This window comes from Ursus maritimus, unplaced genomic scaffold (assembly GCF_017311325.1).
Source record: "Ursus maritimus isolate PB19 unplaced genomic scaffold, ASM1731132v1 scaffold_9, whole genome shotgun sequence".
Taxonomy (NCBI): domain Eukaryota; kingdom Metazoa; phylum Chordata; class Mammalia; order Carnivora; family Ursidae; genus Ursus; species Ursus maritimus.
Window position 1 is genome coordinate 10,758,980 of NW_024427107.1, and position 27,693 is coordinate 10,786,672.

Here is a 27,693-nt window from a genome sequence, read left to right on the forward strand (position 1 = left end):
GACGACACTAGCTTGAAGGATGGAGTGGTACCCTGGGAAAGGGCCCAGGTACGTCGAACAGGGATCTAAAGGCATTTGTTTATTCTTGGAACAACTAGAACTGCTTTAAAATTTCTGGGTTGCTGCCTACTGCTTTCCAGAACATGGAACCGTTCCAGACGATCTTTAAGAAAGCAGGGAGAAAAGACGGGACCGTTCCATCTCCTAGGGAGCCGGGCGCACCGAGCATGCTATGAGAGCTGTCCACCACCAGGTGGCAATGACCCGCCGCTTACCCACTACTACAGTAGTCGTTATTCCAGTCCACCGGCTGCGCGGGAGGGTTTCTGCACCCAGAACGCACATACTCCATTGCTTGGGTTACCACTTGTGCAGCTGTGGATGTAGGATTGATTATAGTCTGATAGTCGGGTTGAAGAGTAAATCCCTGAAAGGGAAAGCAAATCCACAAATAAGGATCAAAATGCCTTTTTAGGAAGAAAAGCCCCTAAATATTTATCCGTTGTTTGCAAACACACTCCTGCCTTCTCGCTTGTATCTTTGCAAGGGTAAACGTATCCTGAGGGCCCAGAAAACTTAAAACAAAGGTAGAGAAGACGTGCCCACGACCCTATTCTTCTTACCTTTGCTTCAATGAACCATGTGTGCGAAAACCTTTAATTATATACTCTTGAGCAGATAAACTGAATTGAGAAACAAAATATGGAGAAGCCAACTCAATCAGAACAAAGGGAAAAGGACCTAACTCCTCAGTTTATGTTTTCTATCAAACCTATGGATACATTAATAGTTAATCCCCAGAATATGCAACAGAATCTTTTTTGAAGGATTCAGGCAGCAGGTGGCTGAGTGTTTTATTAGACTACACCTATTCACATATTGTTCTCGAAACCCGTTTTCTTCATTCAATCACAAAGGGACCATCTGCTTCTTCTTTTATTTGTACTTCTTTCTCAGCTAAAAAATTTCAACCAAAGCTTTTTAACAGTTGTTGGACTAATATAAGGAAAGAGATTCAAAGCAACTTGCCACCGGAAAACACAGAGAAGGAAAAGTGTAAGACAGAGCAAATATTTTTTAATTGAAAAGTCTATTAACTGGCAAATAATCAGACTTCAGGAAGATTCCTCTAATACACTGGTATGGTGAAGTGTTGACTTTTAATCCTTGCAAAGCTATTAAAAATTCAAGGACAGAATCTCTGAAGGATATAGCTGTATCTGGTAAACAAAAAGCATTATACACTAAGATTTATTTTTAGCTTATCTGGTGAATTCAAGAGCAGCATAAGCAAGCTTTGCTGGAAATGACCAAAAAAGCAACTTAATTAATCTCGTGGTTGTCTCTTTCTGCTGTGGATTTCATACATGGTTTTTAACCACAGAAAAATCAAGAGATTTAAAAATGAACCTTTCCGTATTTACTTGCGGGGAGCTTTGGAAGGCATAACACTGAGTTTTTACTGTTTTTCCTTCTGTTTTTGTTTTAACTCAGCAGAATGATCAGAAGATTGATTTTTTAACTAAGGATATTTCCTTAGACTTTGATTTGTGTTTCAGTATCCCTTGGGTAAACACTCAAAGGTACCTATTATCAAATGTCCTCAATTCTCCATTTTGGCTTTAAGATATTAAATTATTTTCCATTCCAGTGATAAAGACTGCAAGCCAGTGTCCACACTAACTCCCACCAAAACTGTGGATGAAAGACAAACCTTTGGATGATTACAAACACATCACTGAAAAGTAGATAATTCAGTCAGCCTGGCTATTTGACCTCACACAGACTAAAAGGAAAAGAATATTTCCTCATTTTACAACTGGTTTGTGGAAAATGAGTATGTTTGTGTAGACAACACCTGCAGCTCAAGCTATAAACATTTTCCAAAAGAGCTAAGTGAAAAATAAGAGGTATAACTGGATGCTTGGCTTTCCAGTCCTTCCCAGGCTGATTTCCTTTCTTTGTCGAGGCTATGCTATAGGTCTGTCACACAAGGAATCCCACTGGCTTCGATGAAATGTATTCATTCCATTTGGTCTTATAATATTATCTTTTTTTTCCTTAAGTAGGCTCATACCCAGTGCTGAGCCCAACGCAAGGCTCGAACTCATGACCCTGAGATCAAGAGACCAGCCGAGATCAAGAGTTGTCTGCTCAACTGACTGAGCCCTCCTATAATACTGTCTTTATGGGGCTTATCATGCAGCTTGCTTAACTTCCTTCCTTAGTGTCTAGGGTGATACTGGGCAAACAGCGGCACAAAGCTCCTAGAGAGAGGAGTTGACTTCCATTTTCGTCCCTGTCATAAGGGCTCTGACCATGGGCACTGGAGACCAGAGAGTGTTTGCATTGCTTACTGTATATTCTCAGGGCGTAGTCTGTAGTAGTGGCTCAATAAATCATCTCTTCCAGTGAATAAACTTTAGCACACACTCCTGTTGGGAAGGCATGGGGGTGTGTAAATGTGTAAATGCCGGGGCTTTCCTATCATTCTAATGTAAAGTTCTTCATACTGGGTTTTTGCACAATGGACAGAACGTAACCTAAAAGTCAACAAGTGTCAAAAAAAAAAAAAGAGTATTTGGAAATACCTTTAGTTTAGTTAGTTGAAGGCATGACAACATACGAGAGAGCAAAAACCAAATAAAAACAAACCAACTCCCTTCCACCCAACCCTACAGAACCAACAGCAGAAACCACCATTGTTTTTTTCCCATCCAATGAAAATGGTTCCTCAAGGTTGGGTGAGAGACTATCAGGAGAACACTAACCTTTGAGCTATTAGTTTAAGATTAAATGGGTAACTTCAGTGTATAAACCCAGAATGATGTGTCATCGACAACGTCCAAAGATTTAAAATTCAGCTAACCTCACTGCCTAACTTTAAGATCAGTAACATCCCAGCAACTAAGGATCAGGAAAAATACAAGTAAAGCCTGAAGTAACACTGTTTTACTTGCTCTGGATTCGGACAAGGCAATATCCTTCTAACACTAGTAAAGAGGTGCTGAGATGGAATCTAGAGCTAAGTACATTTTGATTATTGATGTAAATATGAAACAACAATGGTGATATACATTTTTGGAACATGTTTGCTTAGCGGTCTAATTAAACAAGGCTGAATATTTTGCATTTTAATGCTCAAGAGAAAAATCACCAACTGTTTTGTAGCATGCCTGGAATTTTAAATTTCATTTTCTGGTGCCGGATTGAAATAAAAATAGAAAACGTGATAAAGATTGATCTGATGTCAGAAGGGACATTTGCTCTTTAATTAGATTTCGGTAGCCCTAGCAGTTTTGTTGTGCCACAGAGCAGGTCCTAAAAAGCCTGTAGCACAACCAAACAGTGATCCTCATATCCACACTTTACTGGGAACTAATTTCATTTCCTGCCTGTCTGGAGAGGTATTTTCAACAGGCATCAATGTTTTTGTCTTCACAACTGATTTATTCATCAATCTCAATGTGATTTTTTTAAACCTTTAAATTACACCCAAATCCTAAAGCAGCTGTTTATTACACGAGGAAATTGAAAATCTGTCTGTGTGATATCATACAAAGATTTTTTCTTAAGGTTATAAAGGAAGTTGACAGATATTAATGATTTTTTTGCTTGTGACCTCATTCGACAATATAGTGAGCAGAAAGAAAGGGAAGAAAACTGGACTTTAAAAAAAAAGCAGCTCCGTGGGTTTGGTGTATAAAATATTATTCTAGAAAAAAATGGAACTATTATTCCTGGAGGACTATACAATCGTTTTTGTAGGATATATTCATTTTTCAGAAGGATAATAAAATAGCTAAAGTAATACTGAAATATGAGACTATTTAAAAAATACGGTAGCCATTACCTTGCTTTCTCTTTCTCTCTTTTTCTTTTTTTCATGTTTGAGTATGTGAACATGGCCTCCACACCCAGGAAGCAAACATCTTCAGGATAAAGGTCGTTTGGATGGTGTATCAGACAGGTGAATTTCACCCACAACCTGGTTCTACAGCCACGGGCTAAAGACCAACTTTCAGAACTTGAACATTGGCCCGACAGACTGTTGTGATTTTAATAAATGGAGTGACATCATGGCTGATGGATCAATCCTGATTTTAGGATTATCAACTTGTTGGGGCTGCCAGTCCTCTTTTTTTTTTTTTTTTTAAAGATTTTATTTATTTATTCGACAGAGATAGGGACAGCCAGCGAGAGAGGGAACACAAGCAGGGGGAGTGGGAGAGGAAGAAGCAGGCTCCCAGCGGAGGAGCCTGATGTGGGCCTCGATCCCAGAACGCCGGGATCACGCCCTGAGCCGAAGGCAGACGCTTAACCGCTGTGCCACCCAGGCGCCCCGAGGCTGCCAGTCCTCTTAACCGGAGGATCCAACTCCAATGACCTGCCCATGACCCGGACCTCATTCCCCTTGGCTCTCCTGTAAATCACTGTACTCCCCACTGGCCTCTTTCCCAGGTCCCAGACCAGCCTCGCTCCTCCCCAAATGGGTCCTTCCAGCCTGGAGCCTCTTTTCCCTGTTTCTGACCTCGGCTGGTTTTCCCCGCCTACTCTTCCTACCTCTTTTTTTTTTTTTAAATAAGAATTTATGTATTTTATTTTATTTATTTATTTGAGAGAGAGAGAGAAAAAAAAAATGAGAGAGAAAGCAGGAGCGGGGGCGGGGGAGGGGGGAAGCAGACTCTCTGCTGAGCGGTGAGCCCGATGGGGGACTCAATCCCAGGACCGTGGGATCATGACCTGAGCTGAAGGCAGACGCTTAACCGACTGAACCGCCCAGATGCCCCCCACACCTTCTGATTCATACAGGCTGCTTCCTCTTGTCAGCCTTCACGTGTCTGTGCCAGCCCTCAATAGGGGCCTTCTTTATCCATTCCAGTTGAAGGCTCTATTTCTCCACACACTCTGCAGTTTGAATTCCTGCTCAGTAACCGCCCCCCCGCCAGGATCTTACTAATTTATCTGTTTATCTTAATACCACCGCTACACCAACACTGCTCAACTCTGATCTCAGCTGCATGGGGACAGAGGCCTCATTACCTGTTCTCATCTATCATTCAATTTCCAGAGCCTAGACAGTGCCTGGCACACATTAGGGGTTTAATTAATCTTTTTTGAATAAATGCAATTAAAAAAAAACTTCCAAAGAATTGAGATTCTACAAACTAACCTAATAATTTCTTCTAGTATTTAAACATGTGTGCTAAGCATTTTTAAATTGCTCATTTGTTCATTTGTCCATTCAACAAATATTTTACTTTACCCACTATGATCCAGACGCTGTTAACAGTGATGTTAGTCACTGTAGGCTCTTAGCTATTTACTCTCCACTTGGGGTTCATGCCATTTTGTCTTCTATCATTAATGTAAATTGAAATCAGGTGCTCCCATCTCAGTAAGGACACTTTTTGAGATACACTAATAGAACTGACTTAAAGATTGATGAATAACGTGTCCAGTGTAATCTGTTCTATTTTTTTCCTATTCAGTTCCAATTCTCTCTAGAAAGACAAATCTCTTGAGTTTTCACATGTGGCCTTATGTAATTCTGAAATGTTTGAAAACTCCTCAGGATCACAGCTAGCTCATCCAAGGTGTTTGTAGAAGCAGAAAAAGGAACCATCTCTGAGCGGATAGCTTAGAAAACAGTGTCCTCTCTAGACAGAGCTCTAGCCCTCAACTTGGTGGAGGGAACTGTGCCTTCTCTATTCTCTTGTCTGGGAGGAGACAGACCCGAGCTAGAGTATCGTGAGCAGAACACAGGCCCTCAGCCAGGCAGCACCTAGGTCGGAGTCAATCCAGCAACGCAAGGTTGTGTTCCTCCAACTATTTATTCTTTATGCAAACACTACTGGTTCGTTCACATGCAAGGACGCCCAAGAATATCCCTTTTATTGTGAGTGATGCCTGATAGAAAAAGCAGAAATTTGACTCTATGAATGTCACTTGCTGGTCACCGACACCGCTGTGGATAAGGCATGATGGCAGTTGACTTTTCCCTAGTCTTCTTCCCTAATGAATCAACAGCTAGTCTGTTGAACACATGTAAGTGAGACATCAGAGCTTTATCAATATCTTTGGCTTAGGGACCAGGGAAGACTTAGGTAAACAGACTTCTGTCCATTTGCTTTCTATAATCATTTTAATCTTAGAACTAACTAGGATGTAAAGACCCTCCAAATTCTTGGGAGACACAGGTTTTCTAATACAAAACTGGTAATAGTCTGTAAGAATGACCAAGTGTGAGAGGCAGCAGGCCTAGCATTTAAGAATCCAGGCTCTGATTTCTGAACAGAACTGGGCTTTGAATTCCAGCACCAACCTTCTGGGCATATGACTTAACTATGCCAAGCTTGAGTTTCCTTGCTTGTAAAATGAAGATAATGCTAGTTCCCGCACTACACATTTTCTGAAATTAATCACAAAGTAGAGTAATACATTAAGGTTTGCTATTGTCAGCTCTCAGAAATCTTGTCTACAATTATAATAATAAAAATAAATCTGGGGGCGGCACTTGGATGGCTCAGTTGGTTAAGTGACTGACTCTTGATTTAGGCTCAGGTCACGATCTCACGAATTGCAAGATCGAGCCCCACGACCTCTTTGCTCAGGGGAGAGTATGCTTGAGATTCCCCCTCTTCCTCTGCCTCTCCCCCCAACACCCGGCTTATGCTCTCTCTCTCTCTTTCAAAATAAATAAATAAAATTAAAAAAAAATAAATTTGGGGGTAGTATATGTGATTCTTTTTTCTGGCTTCTCTCCATGCCACCATGGTCCAACTATAGACTCAAATTCCACAGAGGGCTAGTTATCAACTCAATAGGAAGCCTGTGTTTGCATATTTAATTATAGCTCTGGGAACAAAAGAGTAATTGGATTATAAAAGTGATAGATGAATTCGACACAATTTGTAGTTTTTAGCTTGATTTATGTTTTTGAAACAAGTTTTCAGGATTCTTGACCGCTGTATGTTTAGTTTCATTTATACCGTTTGCTCTTCATTTTAAAAATTTAAAATATCGCCAAATCCTAAAGGAAAACTTGACTTCAAAGGAAAGTTAAGCTAAGATTGCACACAAACTGTTTCAATAATTGGGGAGTGGGCCGAGAGGCTTCCAAACTTCCTGTGTTTTCCGATTTGTGCAGAAGCTATATATCCATTTTTAAACAAAACTCCAGTTAACATTTTCATTTCTTAGTACTTTACAGGTTGTACCAAATTGATATTTCTGAATATCAAAAAACAATGGTTCTGATTTCATTTTGTGGCATGTATCGGCCCAAAAGGCATACCAATCAAGGCTTTCCAAACATTTTTTTTTTTTAATGTAGAACCCTCAGTCCCAAAGAGGCCTTTAGCAGGAGTTGGCATCTCAACATTACAAATGTACTTTACTCAAGGAGCAGAAAACAAGGAGGGTAATTAGAAATGTGATTTCTAGAAATGTGGCAAGAGGCCAGCGAGGGATTAGGAAAAGAAGCTGTGATCCATTGTTGTGATTGTATAATGCTGCCCAAACTCACCACCTGTAAATTATTTTTCAGAAAGCAGATGTTTGTTGACTATCTTCCATTTTCTGTCCATTAAATAGAACAGAACACACATGCCCCCCCCCTTTGCCAGATGGAGAGACCCCTTTCCCCATCATGCCCCCTCCCTGGCCCTGCCCCACCTCCTGCACTTCGGAATCAGAGTCCAGAGTGCAAGCACTTACCTGCTGCATGGGAGGTGAGTGTAAGGCAGACTGGACCTGCATGGGGAGCTGGTTCCCAAGGGGCTGCTGCATGGCGAGTGGTGGGTGCTGCTGCATGTTGAGATGCTGGTGAAGAGGTGGACTGATCTGGAGGGGAGGAGGGGGGGACACGGCCATGTTCGCTATAGAGACAGTCACTGGCATTTGGTTATTCGGCTTGGGGGCTATGCTCCTGGGGAGACTGGGATGCATGGCAGTTAGGTGAGGATTCATTCCTGGTTGTTGGTGGTAGTGGGAACTTAGGTACAGAGCTGAGTGTGCCTGGCTGGGCCCATGGAACACTGACGGCTTTGAGTTGATCAGCTGAGGCGGTTGAGATGTCTTCACATCAACAGGTTCACTGTAGCTCTGTTGAGGAAACAAACAGGGGCAGAGTTCAGAGACGGACACACGGGATGTTGATTTCTATCAGCAAGATGCTCGGGGAGCGTGCTCGGAATCAACACCCGTTACTCCTCTTGACTCTTGTCTAAGAACTCCTCCGCCATTACTTGTAATGTGACTTCTGCAAGACTGAGCTTAATCTGCTTTTGTGAAATCTTAAACAATCTCCAATGACATTTTCTTTTTCTTTGCCTCAATGTAAGCTCTAAGTTGGTGACTTTTCTCATCGTGCACACAACGAACAAAATGGGGGTGGGGGGAGATGGATGTCATCAGTGCCCTGATAGGAAATACAAGTACGTCTCACTTTGAGAGTAATTCAGTTTTGGACTTCTATTGATTGTACGTTTCAGTTTTTATGTTTCCTTTTTATAGTCTTAAGGAGCCTTGGCCTACATATTTGCATAAAGAAAACAAAGCGTGTTGATGGAAATGAATATGGGAAAAGAAGTTCTAAAATACCTTTCTGAAGTCATATAAAACCACATTAATATAGCTTCTAAGTAACCATGGAACTCATCTTGATTTTTTAAAGAAGTTGGTGATGAATTGTCCCTCATAATGAACTGGATAAAAATAATCTTAGAAATTTTTGACTGCATCATAAATTACTATAATTTTGCCCTAATTTTTTTATACCTTCATAAGGCCATTTCCTAATAATCTTTTCATTGACTTAAAAACTAGACCTAGCAGTGGGAGCTGAAAAGAATCAAGAATTAACTCTGAAGTGTTTCTTCTGGGGCAAGAACCTACCTCTTACTTTTGCTAAGAGGAGGAGGCTGATAGAACAAATGGGGAGAAGTGAAACCAGCTGGGGAAGGAACATGCTACCATGTCCTTCTGGAGAAAAAAGTTGCTTTGTCAAAACAGTGCCTTGAGGATGCAAATATCCTTATTCTGCAACCTTGATATCACGCTTATTCCGTTTCTGAGTCAAATGAGCTCCTGTTACTGTTAGTGTGGCAAGGTCTTTTCTGAAATCCTCCCGAGACACACAGCACGATCAATGGACCAGCACATTAGGGACACTGGTCGTCACACAAGATGACCCGAAACACAACGTGGGAACTTCATTTCACAAGTCAGCCTATAACACTGCTAGCAACGCAACTCATTTTTCCCCATTACTGTAGGAAACTGAAATGAAAACCACAACGAGGACCATGGTGTGTCTATGTGTGGACTCAAGCAAGGTAGGCTGGGGTCAACGAACGACCAGCCCCACATTCTCTTTCCAAAGAAAGGACACAACTGACATCTTGGTGAAAATACGCCAGACCATGGAAATCTGGGGTCCTGGGAGGCTCTGAATTCTCTAGGTCGAGTGTACAGTAAGGTGTACCTAGAGAATTCAAGCCCCTCTGAAGAATCCTCTCCTTATAATATTTATCTCTGTGTCCATATTGATGGTGCCTTATGAAATAGAAACCAACATTCAGACTCCCTGTCTCCTGTATTAATATTAAAAGTATCAGAAATTGTGCACACACATTTTCAAGGGATGGCTTTAGAAGAAAGAAGCTTGGTGAAATGCAGGACTTAAAAGGTGCTTTCAATTAAAAAAAAAAGAAACTTCAGTAGATTTTTTTTTGTTTTTTGCTTCTCCTTTAAAATTCTTATTGTTGATGTGCAGAGTAGTGAACAATTCCAGGAAAAGGTCAAACGGGTTAATTCAGGCTGTGTAAACAGTGCCTAGTTCCACATCAGAATAGCAGGTACTGCAGTGATATGCCTCAGAAACCGTTCCCTATATGCCAAGAAGATTATGTGTTTATTGTGTGTCTGTGTAGTGAAGTCATCCAGGAAAGCGGTTTCATTGTGTTTTCCGCCTCTTCCTTAGCCTGCTGCAGAAGGGCTAATTTCATACTTAGTCACATACTGCATCAACTCCCTACAGGAACAGAACTATTACACATGATAGATATCTATAAAATTTAATACATGTGAGTGCATCTTTATTTCTTGCTTTATAGATGTTTTTAATTTAAATAGAAGAAAAATCACTCCCATCGCCCATACTATCAAAGCTCTGAAATATGTGGATGGGAAAATGTTTTCATTTTGATTTCTCTAGCCAATAATCACCTCGTCATCAAGTAACACGGTAGCTATAGAGTATAGACCGGTAGCCTGAACGTGTGTGCACATAAACAAAAGGCACGTAGGTGCGTATGACATATTGCTCGGACATAATCATACAATCGTCCGGGAAATGACAGCCATGTAATTAACATATTTGTCCAATTGAACAACGTTCGAGAAATAGACTTAGGCTACCTGTAGAATAGAAATGCCTAATCCTGGTGAGTCCAGACGCTTGGCCAGCAGCAGGGCCGGCTCTGGGGGTAGTCCTGGCAAGCCTTTCTAGGGACAACACCCGCTTCACCCCCTGACACACGCAGTTCCAAACTATATTGGGTGGGGAGGGATTTGTGGAAAAATAAACGTCTTATAAAAAACAAGGTTCCCGGATGAAATGTGTAGGGAAACAAGCCAGTGCCTTCTCGGAGCCTTCAGTATGCTAATGCGTGTTGTGAATCTCCGACTGAGAACCACAGAAACCTCTCAATGGGTCATTTCATGAGAATCGTCTTCAACGGAAAACACTGGTTCAGAAGAACTAATAAATTACACATACATATTTAAAATGGCAAATAGAACTACACTTCAATTTAAATGGTCATTTCTTGCCGAAATAAGCTAATTTTTGTTGTCTCGAAATGCATACTTAAATTACACAATCCAGGTGTAATATTACACTAATGTATAGTTCCATGTTTCCTGGAAAACTATCTGCATAGTGAACTTCATATTCTAGGCCAAGGGCAGTGACACAATTTCTTGAAGGAATTAGGAAGCTGGTAGCTTCCCAAGTACAGCCTAGAAGAACTAAGGCATGTACGTGCTGATGGTTTTCTTCAATGGTGAATTCAAAATAAATAATGAAACCAAATTCTCCTGAATTCCACCTTTTGAATAATAATAGCAGTGGGAGAGATGATAGAAAGATCTTTTCATAGGTACATAAAAATAGATTCCAACCTAATTTGAGATACTTTTTGCCGGCCTTGTGAAGACTGTTTTCTCATGGTGATTACACAAAACATTTTGTCTATCCAGCCATTTGTTTGTCATTTATCTTCTCCACACTAAGGCATGTAAAGATAGGTAATGTTAAACCTATTTTGAAATAGCGCTAACTTTTAATCCCTAGAAGGGCTATCAGCAAACAAATTAAATAGATTTCAAAAAATGATGAGTTCGACAACACTTGAGATATAGTTTTTAATATGGAGGGAGGAAGACTTTTAGGAAGTTACATGTTTTCCCTTTACTTTCGAAATGGTTGAATGTGACAAAATGGATAACATGTCCAGTGTCTAGCCACGTGCCTATGCACGAAAGTCACGCCAATAGAGGCTCTCTCCCTGTAATCTCTCTTTATGCCAATGTTCTGCATCATCAAGGAAAGGATCTCTGTTATGGTAGGAAGTTGAATCTCTGTGTCACATGCATCTGGCACAGCGACAGGACATAGAGAACACAAACAGACTGAATGACTGTTCTTGAATGAGACTCCATGCTGCCACTGTTGTCCTTGCTGAGACTCCTGACAAGATATGCCATTCCTCTTCCCAAGCGGTGAGGAAAGATCTGAAATCTTTGAAAACCCACAGAATATCAGATTGGTCTTTTCCACTCTCTTCTTTGCTGCCAGCATCAACAATACCTTTCCAGAAGATGAGAAATTATAATCCTCTGTCCTTTGGTTAGGTACCCTGTCCTTTACTCCCCACTGGATCTGGGGTGGATGGCAGGCTGCAAAGAAGATTACTGTGTTCCACCTGTATTTTGAGAATTTGTATCTTTATGTAAAGGTCCACTCATTTAGATGGTGAAAAACCCTGCTGCTAGTTCACTTCCGGTTAATTCTTAATCAGACTAATACAACACACTGTCTATTAATTACAGAGCTGTTTTATTGCTTTGGAAGATAGGTAGAATAAGTTCATTTTCCATAGCAAAGTGCCATGAATTCATAATCTGATTAAATGGGAATATGAAGAAATCATAAATTTAATCTACTCTGTCACTTTCTTCTAATTAAACTATGAAAGCAAGGCTACAATTTTGCAAATCAATTAGATTGTTTATGAAGATCTCTATACCTACCATTCATAAATTAAAACTGTTTTCTCATACAAACTAAGTAATTTAAATTTGCTTCTATTTTCAAATACACTAACCACTTTTCTTTAGTGGTGTGTACTTTGGGTAGGTCACCTGGCAAATGGGATTTTACCACTGTATACACAACTGAAAATCTACCCCTGAATCTGACATTTTCATGGGAGGAATGTGTTTTTGCTATTAGTTTCTGAGTGAGTTTTATTTCCTATTTGCTTTTAGACCGCTGATTCTGAAAGATGTTTTCCATCAGCAAAACGAGTGTGTGTGTGTGTGTATGTGTGTGTGTGTGTGTGAATAGAAACCTTTTGGGTCTTCTCAATAGAATCTTCCACAAGAGACACAACTCTATAAACCTTAAGATACTTCTTATTAACCATGTTGTTGATTATCTGAGATAGTTTCAATCCCTTTTACTTTGTATAAAGCAGACAATACTGCATAGTGTATAAATGTCCCCATTCTGGGATGATAAGTGCTATAAAAATGAGAAACTGACAAAGCAATTGTTATTTAAAATAGCAAAGTATAAACACAAGACATAAAACTCAGTGGAAGCAACAATATAGGAGTTGTTGAACCAAATCAGATTAATAGTCCATCTAATTTGATTCTTGTTTTCAGCACTGATCAATACTTGATGCACTGGAAATTAAACAGAATTTATACACCTACTCAATTGTGCATTGTTACTTCTGAAAGGAAAATTCTTCCTGGTCCTTGCAGGTGATTAACTTACACCCTGAAGCATGAGATTTTATTATCTTTAAATCACGATCTGGGCTTACAGAGCTGCAAATTTTATGTTAACAGTCATAAAATAATCCATCCCATTTTCAAATTCAGACCCAGTATTTGTCTCAATAGCTCTCCATGGCATGAATTCTGTAAGTTATTTCAAACAAAAGAAATAATTTCTTTTGAGTTTATTGTCCTTCAATTGAACTAAATGCTATGGTTCTTTATTATTGGTCATGGCAAGAGAGAACTTTCCTAATTTGATTCAATATTGTCCTCCACTGTACATTTTTATAAAAAGCTTCCATTGTTCCCTGTACATTTTGGCACCCCAGCTCAAGGTAGAAACAGTCTCTATTCTGATGTGTGACCTTTAAGTCATGACTCTGATTACTGTTATTTAACATAGCAGAACATATTCACTCAAATGTTGACTCCTTCCAGGTTAGAACTTTTTTACTTTTTAAAAAATGTATTTATTTATTTTCAGGGGGGAGGGGCAGAGAGAGAATATCCAGCAGTCTCCCTGCTGAGTGCAGAGCCAGACATGGGGCTTGATCACACGACCCAACCCGAGGTCATCCCCTGAACCAAAATCAAGAGTCGGACGCTTTAACTGACTGAGCCTCCCAGGCGTCCCCCCAGGTTGGCACTTCTAAGAAGCTGTATGCATATTGCAATAATGCAGCTTTTACTTGGAATATTTGGGAATTTCCCTACTGGAATTCTCTTCAGAGCCTGTGGGATACTGTTTTACATATCCTCAGACAACTCTTTGTCTTTTGATGGTGAATTTGATTTTTGAAAACAGCTAATCGTCACTGGAAGCCAGGTCTGTGGGTTAGATCTGGGTGATGTTTGGGGAAAAGAATGAGGTGTGAAAACAATGTAACAAGATTGATTTTCTAATGTGGCTCATAAACTTTTCCTGACTGCAGTTCTAAAAGAGGAGTTTCAAAAATCTTTTGAATTCTGGGAGCAATAATAAAATAAGTTTGTAGCCTCCCAAAGTGACTATTTTGAATGCAACACTCATTTTGGGAATATAAATTCTGGTCTATGTGGTAAAATGAAACTAGTTTAAAATTATGCATTATTATCAACATAATAATTTAGACCCACATCTAGGAATTCCTGAGTCTATGGAAAAACTATATATCCTTAAGCTTTACTTAATAGCCCAACCCAAAATGACCTTAAATAGAGTGTTCAAGCCAGGGAGCTCTAGCCTTCATAATAGTATATGTTCTTGGTCCTCAGACTATTCTTAGTGCCCCCTGACTAATGGCTCATACAGACCATTTCAATGAGGAAAGCTGTGTAGATGAGTTTTTTAAACACCTAGATCATTTCTCATCTTTCTAAAAGGATGTATCCATGAAGCAAGTTTTTCTTATTTTAGTGTCACTTTTTAAATTCCTTTATATCAAAGGAGCCTTGCCAATTGAAAATAAAGGCTAGTTAAATTTTCTATCACACAGAAACTCTGCGCACCTACCAACAACATGAAAAATAAAGTTGACGATAATCATAGTAATAATAATAATAATAATAATAATAATAATAATAATGATAAATAGCTGGTATTTATTAACTGCTTCCTGTGTTTGGGATCCTGAATCATGGAGTTTATATGGTGTTTTTTATTTTATCCTCATGGAAACTCTGTGATGTAAGTCCTATTGTCTTCTCTGTGTAACAGATGAGTAAGTTGAGACTTCAAGCAGGTGAATAATCTGCATGAAAAAATGGAAGGTAGGAAGAGGGAAACCTGGAATTTGAACCCAGATCCACCTGCCCCCAGGACCTGTGGACTTTGCTGCCCTCTGAGGATGCTCTTGGTGTGATGTTGGTAGCACTTTAGATAAGACAGGGCACATTCTCGTACTCAGGCCACAGAAAATTTTTGGTGGCACTTTAAAGGCCCTTTAATAGATTTGCTTTGATGCCCTATGCCTTAGAGATCTTCTCCAATCCTTACTTATAAACCTTTGCTTCCTGCTTTTAAATTTCTCTATGGAAAGAAGTTGTGTACCCAGCCAATTCAAGAGTTTAATAATGCCCTGGTCAGATCAAATTCCTCCAGTTTGAAATGATGTCTTATTCTGGTTCTAGAGTCAGAGAAAATGGAGCACAGGCATCACAGTCCTGGGGCCAAAGTCTGTCATGGGCTTGAACATGTCTGGATCTTCGTTTGAATTTCAAATTCTCTCTTCACAGCTACTATCTTCTGCCTTTTACCTTTCAGTGACTTTTATGACTTTTTCTTCTGAAATTTCTTCCATTTCCCCCTTTAAATGATAGAGCCCAAAGTTGAATAAATTATTCCAGGGTCCAACCAGCTTCGTATTTGCAACACTCTGTGCTCCAATTCATGTGTCCTTCAATTCCAATGTGTCTGCACAGCAGGGTTGCTTCTGCTGGCTGTGTCTGTCACTGGCTCCGTGGGACCAGTTGACATGCTTGCACAGCTGGAAAAGCATGTGCTTCCCAAACACTCTGCAGGCTCCAGATTCCTCTGAGGGTCTCTGGCCAGCCCCTGGTAGTGGGGGGTAAAGAGTGGGGGTGGGGCGAGATTCAGAAACCTCTAAACCTCTACCCCCCCCTCATTAAGTCAGCGTACCTTTACTTTTAGCTGTCTTATATGTAAGAGTTGATATACATTTCGTGGGGAATAACTACAGTTTTATTGTAGTTCTAGAGATATGAATATTTGACAATCACTCAGGGTAGAAAAAAGCCTATAAGCTTTTGAACAAGACGGCAAAGAGTTTGAGTCCTGTCTCCACTGCCAGCCTCTCATTTCTGTGGGCGAATCACTTAATCTCTCTGCTTAGAGACCATCTAGAAAATGGGCTAAATCTTATTTTGTAGGGTTGTTATGATGAGTAGGGACACATGGAAAATGCTATGCACAGTGTGTGACATGCAAGCTACTCGATAGCAAGATACCATTTGTATTTGTTATTATTGGAAACAATTCAGTATCTTGCCGAGAATCTGTCAGTGTTGTCATTTTGAAGCATGAAGGTCAGAATAAATTTATTTACTACGACTGAGTGTTTTTATTTTTGGTAGACGTCAATTTTATTCAGACCTGGAGTCACGTTAATTAATATGCTGGCTTCGATGGTATAGAGTACATTGAAGTGGGCACGTCACTAATGGAGAGGAGCATTGCGAATCCTATGACTCAGTTTCATAGGTGGAGCTCATGTTCACTGGCTGTTTCTATTTTTGATTAGATTCCGTAAGAAGCCGCTAATTTTAGAATAGAGTCTTCAAGCTTTTCAAGGGCCATGACACATTTTACTTTGATCTGTATTCGTCTTTGTGCTCTCAGCACCTGGACTTGTGCCTGACACGGAGCAGGTGTTGTGCAGCCCTGGGTGGGAGGCAGAGCATGACCCAGAGTGGAAGCCTCAAGAAATTGCCGACTTGACATGGCGGCAGATAGTAAGGGGAGAGCTGTTGGTCTAGGGAAGCAAAGCCCATAGTTCCCTTGACAACAATGACCTTCGAAGTGAGAATGTCCATGCTCTCCCCAGACTTGTGGGGCAGTAGGTGTTTTAAGGAAGGAGGTCAAGCACACTGTTAGGACCCAGAAGCAGCAAGGCCCAGCACAGGGATGGAGGATGGTGTAGGTCAACTCCAGGCTTGGGCATTTGTTACTTCTGTGGTATTTTTCCTCTTTAGTGGGATGTTTATAATCAAGCTTGCTTTGAGGGGTTAGGTGTGGGGATTGAGGGAATTCATTCACTAAAGTGGTCTTTTAAAAATATAAATCCATGGGGCGCCTGGGTGGCACAGCGGTTAAGCGTCTGCCTTCGGCTCAGGGCGTGATCCCGGCATTATGGGATTGAGCCCCACATCAGGCTCCTCAGCTATGAGCCTGCTTCTTCCTCTCCCACTCCCCCTGCCTGTGTTCCCTCTCTCGCTGGCTGTCTCTCTCTCTCTGTCAAATAAATAAATACAATCTTTAAAAATGTACATATATAAATCCAGGGTGCCTGGGTGGCTCAGCCGGTTGAGCGTTCGACTCTTGGTTTCTGCTCAGCTTGTGGTCTCAGGGTCGTGAGATCGAGTCCCTCATCAGGCTCTGTGCTCAGCGTGGGGTTTGCTTGTTCCTCTCCCTCCCCCTCTGCCCCTTCCTCCACTCTCTCTCTCTAAAATAAATAAAATCTAAAAAATAAAATTAAAATAAAAATTTAAATCCAATTATCCATCCTCTACTGAAACCTATTCAGTGGCTCCCCTCTGCACTGAGAATAAAATCCAGCTCCTATCAATGTCCTGCAAGGTCTTGGTGGTTTGGCCCTTGACCATCTTCTCAGCTTCACCTCAAACCACGCTCCCTCTCTTTACTCAGCTCCAGCCACGCTGACCTCTGACTTCGAGGAGACATTTCTGTCTCTGGAGGCTTTGCACTTGCTGACTGTGGCCTGGTCACCTCTCCCTGACTCCCTCTGGGTCTTGCAAGCTCCTTGTCTTCCTTTGGCTCTCAGCTCTGAGGTCACGTCTTCAAAGAGGAGTTTTGTAGACTACCCTATTAGATCCCTTCTTTTATTTCCTTCCGAATGCTTAGATTCTCCAAGATCTTGGTCATTTATTAGTTTACGTTTCCACTATTGGTCTCCCCAATAAAAGGGAAAGCCTCTTAAATTCTGGGGGCATATCTGCCTATTCTTCACCGTGTCCTCTGGGTCTGGCAGTGCTCAGCACAGAACACATGCTCAGGGAAATTTGCTAAATGAATACATGAATGAGTGAATGGGGGAAAACAGAGCTTGGCTTGTGCACTGTGGTTACCTGGAATTGTATCTATTATTATCATGTCACATTTTATGATTGTACCTTTAGATCTTTCAGAATAGGGAAATAATTTATAATATACAAAAAACCTACAACATTGAAAAAGTGTATGTGTGAATACGAATGGCTATTATTTTCCTTGTCACTATTTAAAATGGAAAAGAAATGGATTTTTTACATAAGTATCTGTGTACAATGGGAAGGTAGGTTGGTAAATGTTCTGTACATGCCTGCAAAGTTATACTGCAAATATCCACTTGCATACAACATCAGAGGGCCATTTTTCCAACCTGGAGAGAGTATTTGTAATTTTCCTTCAATTTGTATACACACAATAGATAGTTGCACATAAATAGACATTCAACAGTTCCAGCAAAATTCCTACTGCCAAAGAGGAAAAAAAAAGTCAGAGTAAGCTGTAAAAAAAGTGCTTGGTTTTTTAAATGTAGAAATGGCAATTCGCAGCATTTATATAAATTGCCGTATACTGAGGGTTGCAACTCTGAGAATGAACAGTAGGAAAAGTTGCAGTGAAGAGCAAATCTGAGGACACTTGTTTCAAAAGCAAAGGCTTAGTCAGTATTATAACATTCTGGCAATCTGCATAACATTAACCACAGTGCTTTGTATTGGGATTGAGACTTCATATATTGATTTTCTCTTATAGAAAATGTTCTGACCAGACTTCTATTTAAAATGACCAAAAAGAAACTTATCTTAGATGAAATAAGGAGAACACATTTTTTAAAAAAATTCCCCTCACATTTGGGGCATATTAATCTAAATAACGTCAACATGGCTTTTTAATTCAATGGCTGCATGGATCTAACAATTTGTAGCTCTTTCTTTGTTGTTGTTAAAATTTCACACACATTCGGTGAATTCTGTAAATATACAGAAATGGGAGACGGTATCAAACAGAAAATAAAAATATTTTCCAAAGGAGTGAGGTAAACTAGAAAGTGAGATCTGTAGTGAGATAGTACCGGAGAGCTGGAAATTTAAAGGTTAAATATTACATAGTGTTTCCCCATAATGTCATACCTTAGAAGTGGAACATAAAGTTGCATTTGATCAATAGTGAAACGGGATTTCTCATGCATTTGTATTTTGTATTCTCTTTTGTTTTCCGCAACAATATATTCAGTGTATATTTTCGCTGATAGAAAACTCATTTATAGAATTACTTTAGAGTTGTTGGAAGGGGAATAGACATTTGTGGATGAAAGAGGAAACAGTTTTCATCGGTGAATGGAATGAAGTCCAGAGCCCGAAGCCACTCTGAGCCAAGTAATAGTCAAATTTGGACTTGATAGGACATCCTGTCAAGTACTTATAGATTCAGACCCCTCTCTGAGCTCTCCTCCCTGAGCGATCTATATAGGGAACTGTATCTTGAATAATCTGAGACCAAAGAGAGTCAACCCTTGAGTATTTATCACAGAAAGGACTAGTGTTTAAGATATTCTCAAGCATAAAGTATTTTTAAGTGGTGTTTTCATTTCAAATGAAATGCCGTGATTTTGGGGGGGGAGGCGGCGGAAGACAGGCTTACGTCTTCATGATGCTGTAATGAGGCTCGAATTTCAGTCAGTTGGCTTCTCCTCAGCGAAAGGACAACGGGATGAGGCATAAGGCAGGGGGCAATTTAAGGGGGAATATGGGGAAATAGAAGGTTGGCTCAGGATTAAGAATGTGCTGTGACTATCCCACAAAACCAATCATCTACTGGTGGACAATATTTCACAGAAAAGGAGCCAGACGATGCCACTCTGGACTTTAGGTATGAACAAATATTGCCATAATGTACAGCTTTGTTTAGGATTTACTTTTTCTTTTTCAACAAAGAAGATAGTACAGAAATGCTAAAGTGATATTTCATGCTTTTAAATGACCATTGTAGGCTCCCATAAGATGGCCGCACTCCATCCCAGGACCACACAGTTGCACGTTACCTTGGAGACAAGGCTGGCTCTGTATGCTGCTAGCTGCTTCAGGTACTCCTTCTTTGCAGCCTCGGTTTTCTTTTTATAGACCTATAATAACAACAAAGAATCTTAAATTAGAAAGTGCATCTGCTTTTGTTTCCAGAGAAGTACAATGCAGAATGATAATTGCGCACGCATGCGCGCGCGCAAACACACACACACGCACACACACAAGCAATTTATATCATATAATAATATATATATCTCCAAAGATTATGTTTTCTTACTGAAACAGATTTCTAAGAGGTATGGCAATAGACTAGATAAGAAGATTAACAATAGTAAAATTTTCCATTTACCTTAAGCATATGAAAGGATTTATCTGGGTTACTTTGAGAGTGGAGGTAGTTGGCTTAGAAAGATACTATTGATGAAGGTTCCCAGGGAAACCACGAGCGGGTAAAGAAGCCATTCATATTTATATAATGGGCAGATAATTCTACAGTGCATTAAAATCTTGGTATATATGGTCCATGCTAAATATAAAAACAAGGACGGAATTCAAAGATGACCAGTTACGTTCGAAAAGTAAATCAAAGGGAACAGTTACAAAGTTTGTGGGTTCATCACTATTTTAACCTTTTAAGCCTTGAAGTTCCATTTTCAAAGACTCAGGAATCGGCTATGGCGGTCAAAGATACATTTGGGGAGTGGAATGGGGACGCTGAGTGGCCGAGGACTGCATGCGCGCCATGCCGCGTAGCTTGCTCTGGTCATGCCCTTTCCAACGAAGACATTGGATGACATGGATCTGTGGACACCTCATTGTGAAGAGGTACAAATGTTCTGAAATGAATTTCATTTTACAGAAGCTTTTCATCTTTCAGAGGGAATCATTTTGAAAATAAAAGTAAAATCATCCTAAATGGAGCAAAAGTACTGAAAAATGACTTGCTGGTATGCTAAAGGTCACATCGCTAAGTTAAACAGAAAGGAGTCATTAGAGTCGAAAATGAAAGATTAGCAAAGTGAACACACATGGTTGTCGGCTGCCATTAAGTTGATTCTTTCAAGGCTTTCGAGTCTGTTTTTGGCAATCTTTTGAAATCAGCTCTAAAGAATAAAATATTTTTCACCATTTACTGTGTAAATGGAAATGTATTTTCATCAATAGAACTATTTTAAATTCCCCACATCTTGAATTTTATAGCAGGGAATGAGGCTTGGCTAACATTTTGTAATGCTGAGCTCAAAAACAGACACAGATCAGTATTGAAAAGTGGCTTTAGAATTAGTCAGAGTAGTTAAATATAAATTATGTCTAAAGACCAAATATCTGCCCAAGTTGGCAGCAGAGGTCAATTTATGGTTTCTAATGCCAAAGGTGGTTTGCTGAGCCCAGTCTCCAACTGCTGAAATTCAAGATGTGAGGGAGATTATTTACTCATGAATATATTAATTAAAGCAGAACATTTCACTTAAGGTAAACAAATGACTAACCTTGTCAACAAAATTATAAAAGACCCTATGAAATGAATGTGCTAATTGTTTTCCTATTGGGAGGTCTTGAGCTTAGACATCTATATTTTGGTAAAATAAAAGTCGGTCACCGTAAGACAATGAAGAATTCATACAATACTAGCATGTAACCAGCGTGGTCATCTTTACTAAATATAAAACCAAAGAAACTTAAAAGAAGTTTGTTAGTAAAAAAGCCAGTAAGTTCCTTGGTTCGAGTACAGGCATATTCTGAATTCACTGAGCTTATTATTAGAAGTCAAATTCAGATTTTTTTTGAAAGGCACACGTGAAAACAAGTAAATGCCAGCCTACAACAACTGCCTTTGAATAGTATGATCTGTGTGTATAGCATACGCCTTGGTTCAGCCACAGTCAGAAACACAGAGCTCTCCTGCTTTTTATTGATTCATTTTTTTTCTTGAGAGACAGATTTCTGTTTCTAGTTTTCCCTTCCACCTCTTTTCCAAGACATGATTTATAATTAATGATCTTAAGTTGACAATGTTTACATTCACTTTTAATACCTTAAAACTGTTTGTGAGAGGGTTTTCTCCCCACACAGAGAGAGATGATAGTCAGGACTTTGCAGCAAATATTTAGTAAATATATCTTCGATGGTAATACACATTTGTGTACTCGAAACATTTCTAACATGTTTTTATTAATACGCTACTCCAAGTGACCCCCAGTTGGCTAAAGAGGGTTCATTTAACTTCCAAAGGCAAATATAACAGACTTTGGTCTATGGCGTTGACCAAAGTATCGTTTTCTAAGTAGCCCTAGGTAAGATGGTGTCGTCAGATAGCTGGATTAGAGCACCTGCTATCTCTTGCATTTGGTTTCCACTGAAACAGCAACAGTGTTACTACGGTGCTGTGCCTTTGCTGGGTTCCCAGGAGTTAACATCACACGAAGTGTTAACTTTCCTGAAATTTGTTGATTAACAACCACTGGAGAAAGGTGGCCAACTCAATATGTTTCAGGCTGGATATGTGCCCCCTGGTTTCACTCTGGGATCGATGTTGTTACAGGATACCTGACTAGCATTCAGAGTGCCCTGTTTTCTAGAAATGGCTCCCTATTGCCTATTGATGATTGGCTATGTGGGATCATCACAAAAGTGCCTACATACCACTTTAGAAAAGAGTAAACTCATCATGTCATATTACGTGGATTGATGGGTTCTCTCCTTCCTGCATAGCTACAGATGGTTCAGAAGGAAGATTCAAAGGGTGGTCATTTCAGGAGGTATGTTTCTGTAATTGTGATTAAAGGGGGGTAGCCCAGAGTGAAATTAAAATCTGAGGTGGTTTCCCTGATGGTAATTTAGAACCTTCACCTTTGAGAACTACCTAATGGTTCCAGGATCATATACCCTGTATGTCTTTCTCATGCTACCTTCTAAAAGTGCACACGGATGCTTTTCTGAATTCTGTAGTTGATGGATATGTCCGAAGAGAGCACTCAAATGTATGAGAGAGTGATAAAACCATGTAAAAATTCCACATACAGGTGAAGTGGGAAACCCTGACTTTAGAACAGTTGTTTAAAACTCATCAGGAAAGAGTTCCTCAAAAATGTTTCAAAGCCTCTATTCATGGATGGAGAAAGTCTCCTACTTGCAGAGACCAAAGATGACGCTGACAGTGTTTGGCTAGGGACAAGCTCTGCAACGATCAAACCTTCTAACCTGGGAGGATGGGTCTGATTTATGTCAAAGTTAAGTTTGGGAAAGAAACGGTCTCTCTCTCAGGGAAAGACAAATATTTTAAAGATGTGGTTCATACAGTAAATATTAGTACTCGGCCGAGCTACAAAATGGCTTCCAAATGGTCTACAGCTGTGAGAAATAAAGTGCAAAGTTGGCCAGATGAGGATTTAAAAATCATAATACATCATTTATCATTTTCCCCAGCTCATCCAAACACTTTTGAATTCATCCTGTCCTAACTTAGTTATATGCTGTGGTTTGTTATTCTAAGAAAGCTACTATATCCTATCTAAGCACTGCATCTCAGTGGTTAAACTAAAACATATATATAACGGCTAATCTAAAACACACATAGATTGACATCAAATAGCAATTCTAGAAAATCCAAATCCTGTTCATATAATCTAGTGATTCACTGAATCATTTTGGAAATGCACTAAACGCCAGCACAGACACATGTTTTTATTGGCTGTTAATCCCTAATTAAAATCAGCAGTTCAATATCAATGAATATGATAAACTCAAATAGAAAAAAAAGTCTAATCTGTCATTTTCCTTTCCCACTTTCTGCTTCTTCCCCAAACAAACAATCCATCCAACCCGTACAAAAAAGGAAAATCTTATAAATACCATTTAATTCCTTCTTCCTTCCTTCTTTTCTGCTCTGGCCCTTAGTTAATCTCTATAGTCGTAGTTTATTTCAACCAAGCCTTTGTGGTAATAATAAGAAAAAAAATGTATAATTCTTCCAATTCTGTATTCTATTCAAACACTATAAAAAAAACCTAAAAGGCATTTTTCCTTTTGGTTGACTTCAAATGTAGGGTTTTTTTTTGTCCCCACTACAAGTTTATATTTATAGAAAATGCTTAGAAGTACAGTTATGTATAAGAAATAATAATTTAATCACAATTCCCTGCTGTATCCTTTAGAAATTAACGTTTGCAGCTTCTTTCAATGCTGTTATTATTTAGGACAGCTAGGACAAGTGCATCTGTATTTTATATAGAACTTAGTACTTAAATGTGGTTAAATTTCCATCATGTGTAACTTGCTCAGCATTTTCTTAAGCATTCTGGAACTCAAAGACATTTATAAAGTGGTATTCAGAGGATTGAAAATATTATACTATGTGACAAAAATCTTGCTATCAATTCTTTTGCTGGCCATCTGGTCCCTCTCAATGGAGACATAATAATGGTGTGACCTGCTTATGGAAGGGTAGGTAAGCTCTTTGTCCGAAAAAATGGCTACAAAATATATGTGTTGATTTATTAAATTAGGGTGACTGGAAGCATGATGTCATTCAATCACACTTAACAATATATTGAGTGCCTACTGTGTGCCTATTGTGATGTGAGGAACTGAAGTTACAGAATCAAAAAGGCATTAAAAACATGCCTCTATTATGCGCATTTTGTGTGTGTGTCAGGCTCTCTCTATCTATAGTCTTTAATTCTTTCAACAAGAAGGTTGCAATGGTATCATTACTCTCATCTTACCGATAAGAAAACACAGACTAGAATGGATGGTTATTTTATCCAATATCCTACAACAAATATAACAAAACCAGGCGGTGAACCAAATTGATCTGGTCGCATAGATCCACCTTCGTTGACTCAATGGCTCCTCCTAGCTGCAGGAGGACTCCGCTTGATAAGTCTCTCCGCACCCAACGGCACGGTCTACAGATGAAGCCCCAGCCAACAGGGCGGTGCGTGGTACATAGTAGGTGCTCAGGAAATACGTGCGGTTGAGTGTAGAGACTTTAGTGCCAGATTTCACCTTTCGTGACTATAAGCATGAGTGCGCATGATGAAGTTCTGAATTGCGTCTTCTACATTAAAATGCACACGAATGGAAATAGATATACAATCCACCCGCTTCAAATATTTCCGCCAATAATACATAAAGCACAACTGGCTTGAAGGAGTATTTTCTTCAAATTCTCTCTCCATCAGTGTCATGGAAACTTTCAAGCGAAATGTCTGCTTCCACCATATACAAGCCTAGGATATTTCTACAGGCGTCCTACCTGCATTTACTAATCCCATTATGTGCCAACAATTATATGTATACATCCATACGTGCATTTTAGAACTAAAATAGCCTCACCGTTTCATGTAAGAAAATTATTAAAATTAATTGCTCAGTTGCACATTTTTAGGAATTAAACTTTTCTTATATTCTACACTTCATACATGAACCATTGTTTCACATTTTTTACTCCCGGTTGGGGGGGAGAAAAAAGGAAGCACTCATACTGTTTATAAGGAAATGGCTAAGACAAACACATGTGTGAATGTTACAGTGCAACAGGATTTTAGTTAACCTTAAGTATTGTTGACATAAAATCCAAATTTTATCGGAAGATAAGGGTGGGGAGAAACCCCGGCCGCACTTCTGTGGTGGGTGTTTGAGCACCAATGAGGAGTAAATGATTTGATTCCATGGGCTCAGAGGATTTGTCAGCTGCCTCATAAGTATAATTCGGGCTCTTCATATCCCTGCTGCTTCTAATTTAGCAGGACAGGCTCATAATTGAAGCAAATTAACTATTTACACTTGCCACTTCTACCAAGGGAAGAGGACACAGCAGCAGGAAAGAATGAGTAGGAAATTACATTCTTGCCACTTGTGTCAGATCTGCCCTTATATAAACACATTAACAGTAATTTCATGAGGCGTCAAACATAGGAATAAATACTGAGGGATAAAATAATGAGGTGTTGCTATTGAGCTGAACTGCTATGGCTAATATCCTTGGATATGAATTATGCATCCTGAAAGAAGGCATATGTTACAGTATTCAAACAGTTTCCCTGCAAGTGAGATCTGCTCATTAGGCTCTGGATCGGGAGGTAAATCTACTCTCCTCTTCCATGCACGACAGGACGAACGTTTGCAAAAATATACTCCCCAGGCCCCGTGGACTGTGGTTTCTCCTGAATATACTCAAACTCCAAACAGGCCTTCCACTCCATTTTTAGCATAACAGCATGTTTATTTAGCTCTTTGGCTGAAGCTTTAAAGCCATTTAATGTAATGTAAACAAGAACATTTTGTTTGTAATTTGCTAAATGTATTACAGCCCGACTGTGTCTCCAATTAGGAACTTAAGGTTCATTTAGTCATTTACATCTGGTTCTGATTTAAGGTGACTTTCCTTTTCCACTTAAGAGCTGCCTCTCCGTGGCTAAAAAGGACCCGAGAACCCTTTTATAGTTCCTTGGACCAATCCCTTCTGCTTCAAAGCTGGACGGACTCTTTAATTTAGTAGGGCTTGATTGGTTCTCTATTGTTACTGTGCACCCAGATCGTATACTTCGGTGACCGGAATCAGAGAATTCAGAAATAACAGGGATAGACAAGAAATTTAGCTGAAACCTCAAAAAAAAAGATGCTGAGGGTGGCTGAAACACCAAGGAGCCTAATATAAAGGGCGTGATATTGTTAAGTTATTATTTTTCGCTCTCTGTAGGTTCCAGTCAGTGAAAGATAAGTAGCAAAGACCAACATCACAGCAATACTTAGGTTTTATTTCCCTTTCTCCATCTGGTGCCTTCTGAATGACTTAGTATGCCTCTGCAAAGGGCTCTCCATTGTCTTATGATTCATTAGCATTTAAAACCTCTGGTTGGAATCCCAAACACAGTTCTCCTTCCATTCCAGATGCAGCGTCATCTTCCAAAGTATGAAAATGGGGGAGATCTCTGATATGGGAAGTTTGTTCAGTGGCTTTGGTAAGAATGATTCATAAGGGAGGTTTTGTGTTCCTGGAGGATTTTTATCGCTTCTTTCAGCTTCCTTTTCATTTTTCTTCTTTGAGAGATTCTTCACAGAAACCAAAGTACATACAGTTGCTCACTCACCATGGATTCTGAAAATAAAGATCAGCCCTTCTGCAGTGGCTTCTCATTCCCGCCTATCCTCCACCCTGAGGAAGCATGTGATATAAACACACAGCAGCTCTATTAGTCACGTTCCCTCTGGCTGTCAAGAAAACATTCAATTGTAATCTCACTAATAGCTGTTTTTCCTTAAATATTGTAATTTTCGGAGCCCCTAATAAATCATCAATAATTTTGTCCATTTGCCCCGGTTTGTGTTTATATTTGTAGCTGTTCATAATTGTGGGCTATTATGACAACAGGATTTTTGAACAATCGCGGCACGTGAAATCCTAGCTTCCTCCCAAACCAGCTGCCTACACAATGCCAATGACATCACGTGCAGCTCTTGTAACACGCCTCCATTTTGAAGTTTAATGGTCTGCCTCTAATCTGCTCCAGCAACCTTCCTTTAAAAATATGTAGCAGGATGTGCGCTTCCAAATTTGAATATTAAATGAGGGCAAAATACAATTAATTTAAGTTCGAAACAGAGATACTATATTATGTTGGCACAATGAGTCAACATTAAGGGGAAGAACAGGTGGTAATACACCATCATAACACTTTGGGATATTCTGCTGAAATTCTCTTGATGCCCAAATGTGCATTCCAGGCAGGCGTGTTCGCTTTGCTGGCAATTCTCGCAAACTGTGGGAGAAACGCTGCCACAGAGCAGCAGGGCTGCGGCCCCTCTGATGCACTACGCTCCCTCTTGCAAGCACAGTATCTGATTTCATTCATTTGACCCTCTCTCTGC

At 39.7% G+C, this 27,693-nt stretch overlaps 1 protein-coding gene across 4 annotated transcripts in view; it reads right to left on the reverse strand.

Moving 5' to 3' along the window:
- Positions 1-27,693, reverse strand: part of TOX (thymocyte selection associated high mobility group box) — a 292,833-nt gene that overhangs the window by 1,204 nt on the left and 263,936 nt on the right. For all 4 annotated transcript variants that reach the window (XM_040626093.1, XM_040626092.1, XM_040626094.1 and 1 more), the window contains 3 exons: positions 19,839-19,919; positions 7,720-8,106; positions 276-427 (listed from right to left, as the gene is read on the reverse strand). In XM_040626093.1, coding sequence (XP_040482027.1) covers positions 276-427; positions 7,720-8,106; positions 19,839-19,919 — 620 coding nt within the window. The remainder of the gene's footprint in view (positions 1-275; positions 428-7,719; positions 8,107-19,838; positions 19,920-27,693) is intronic.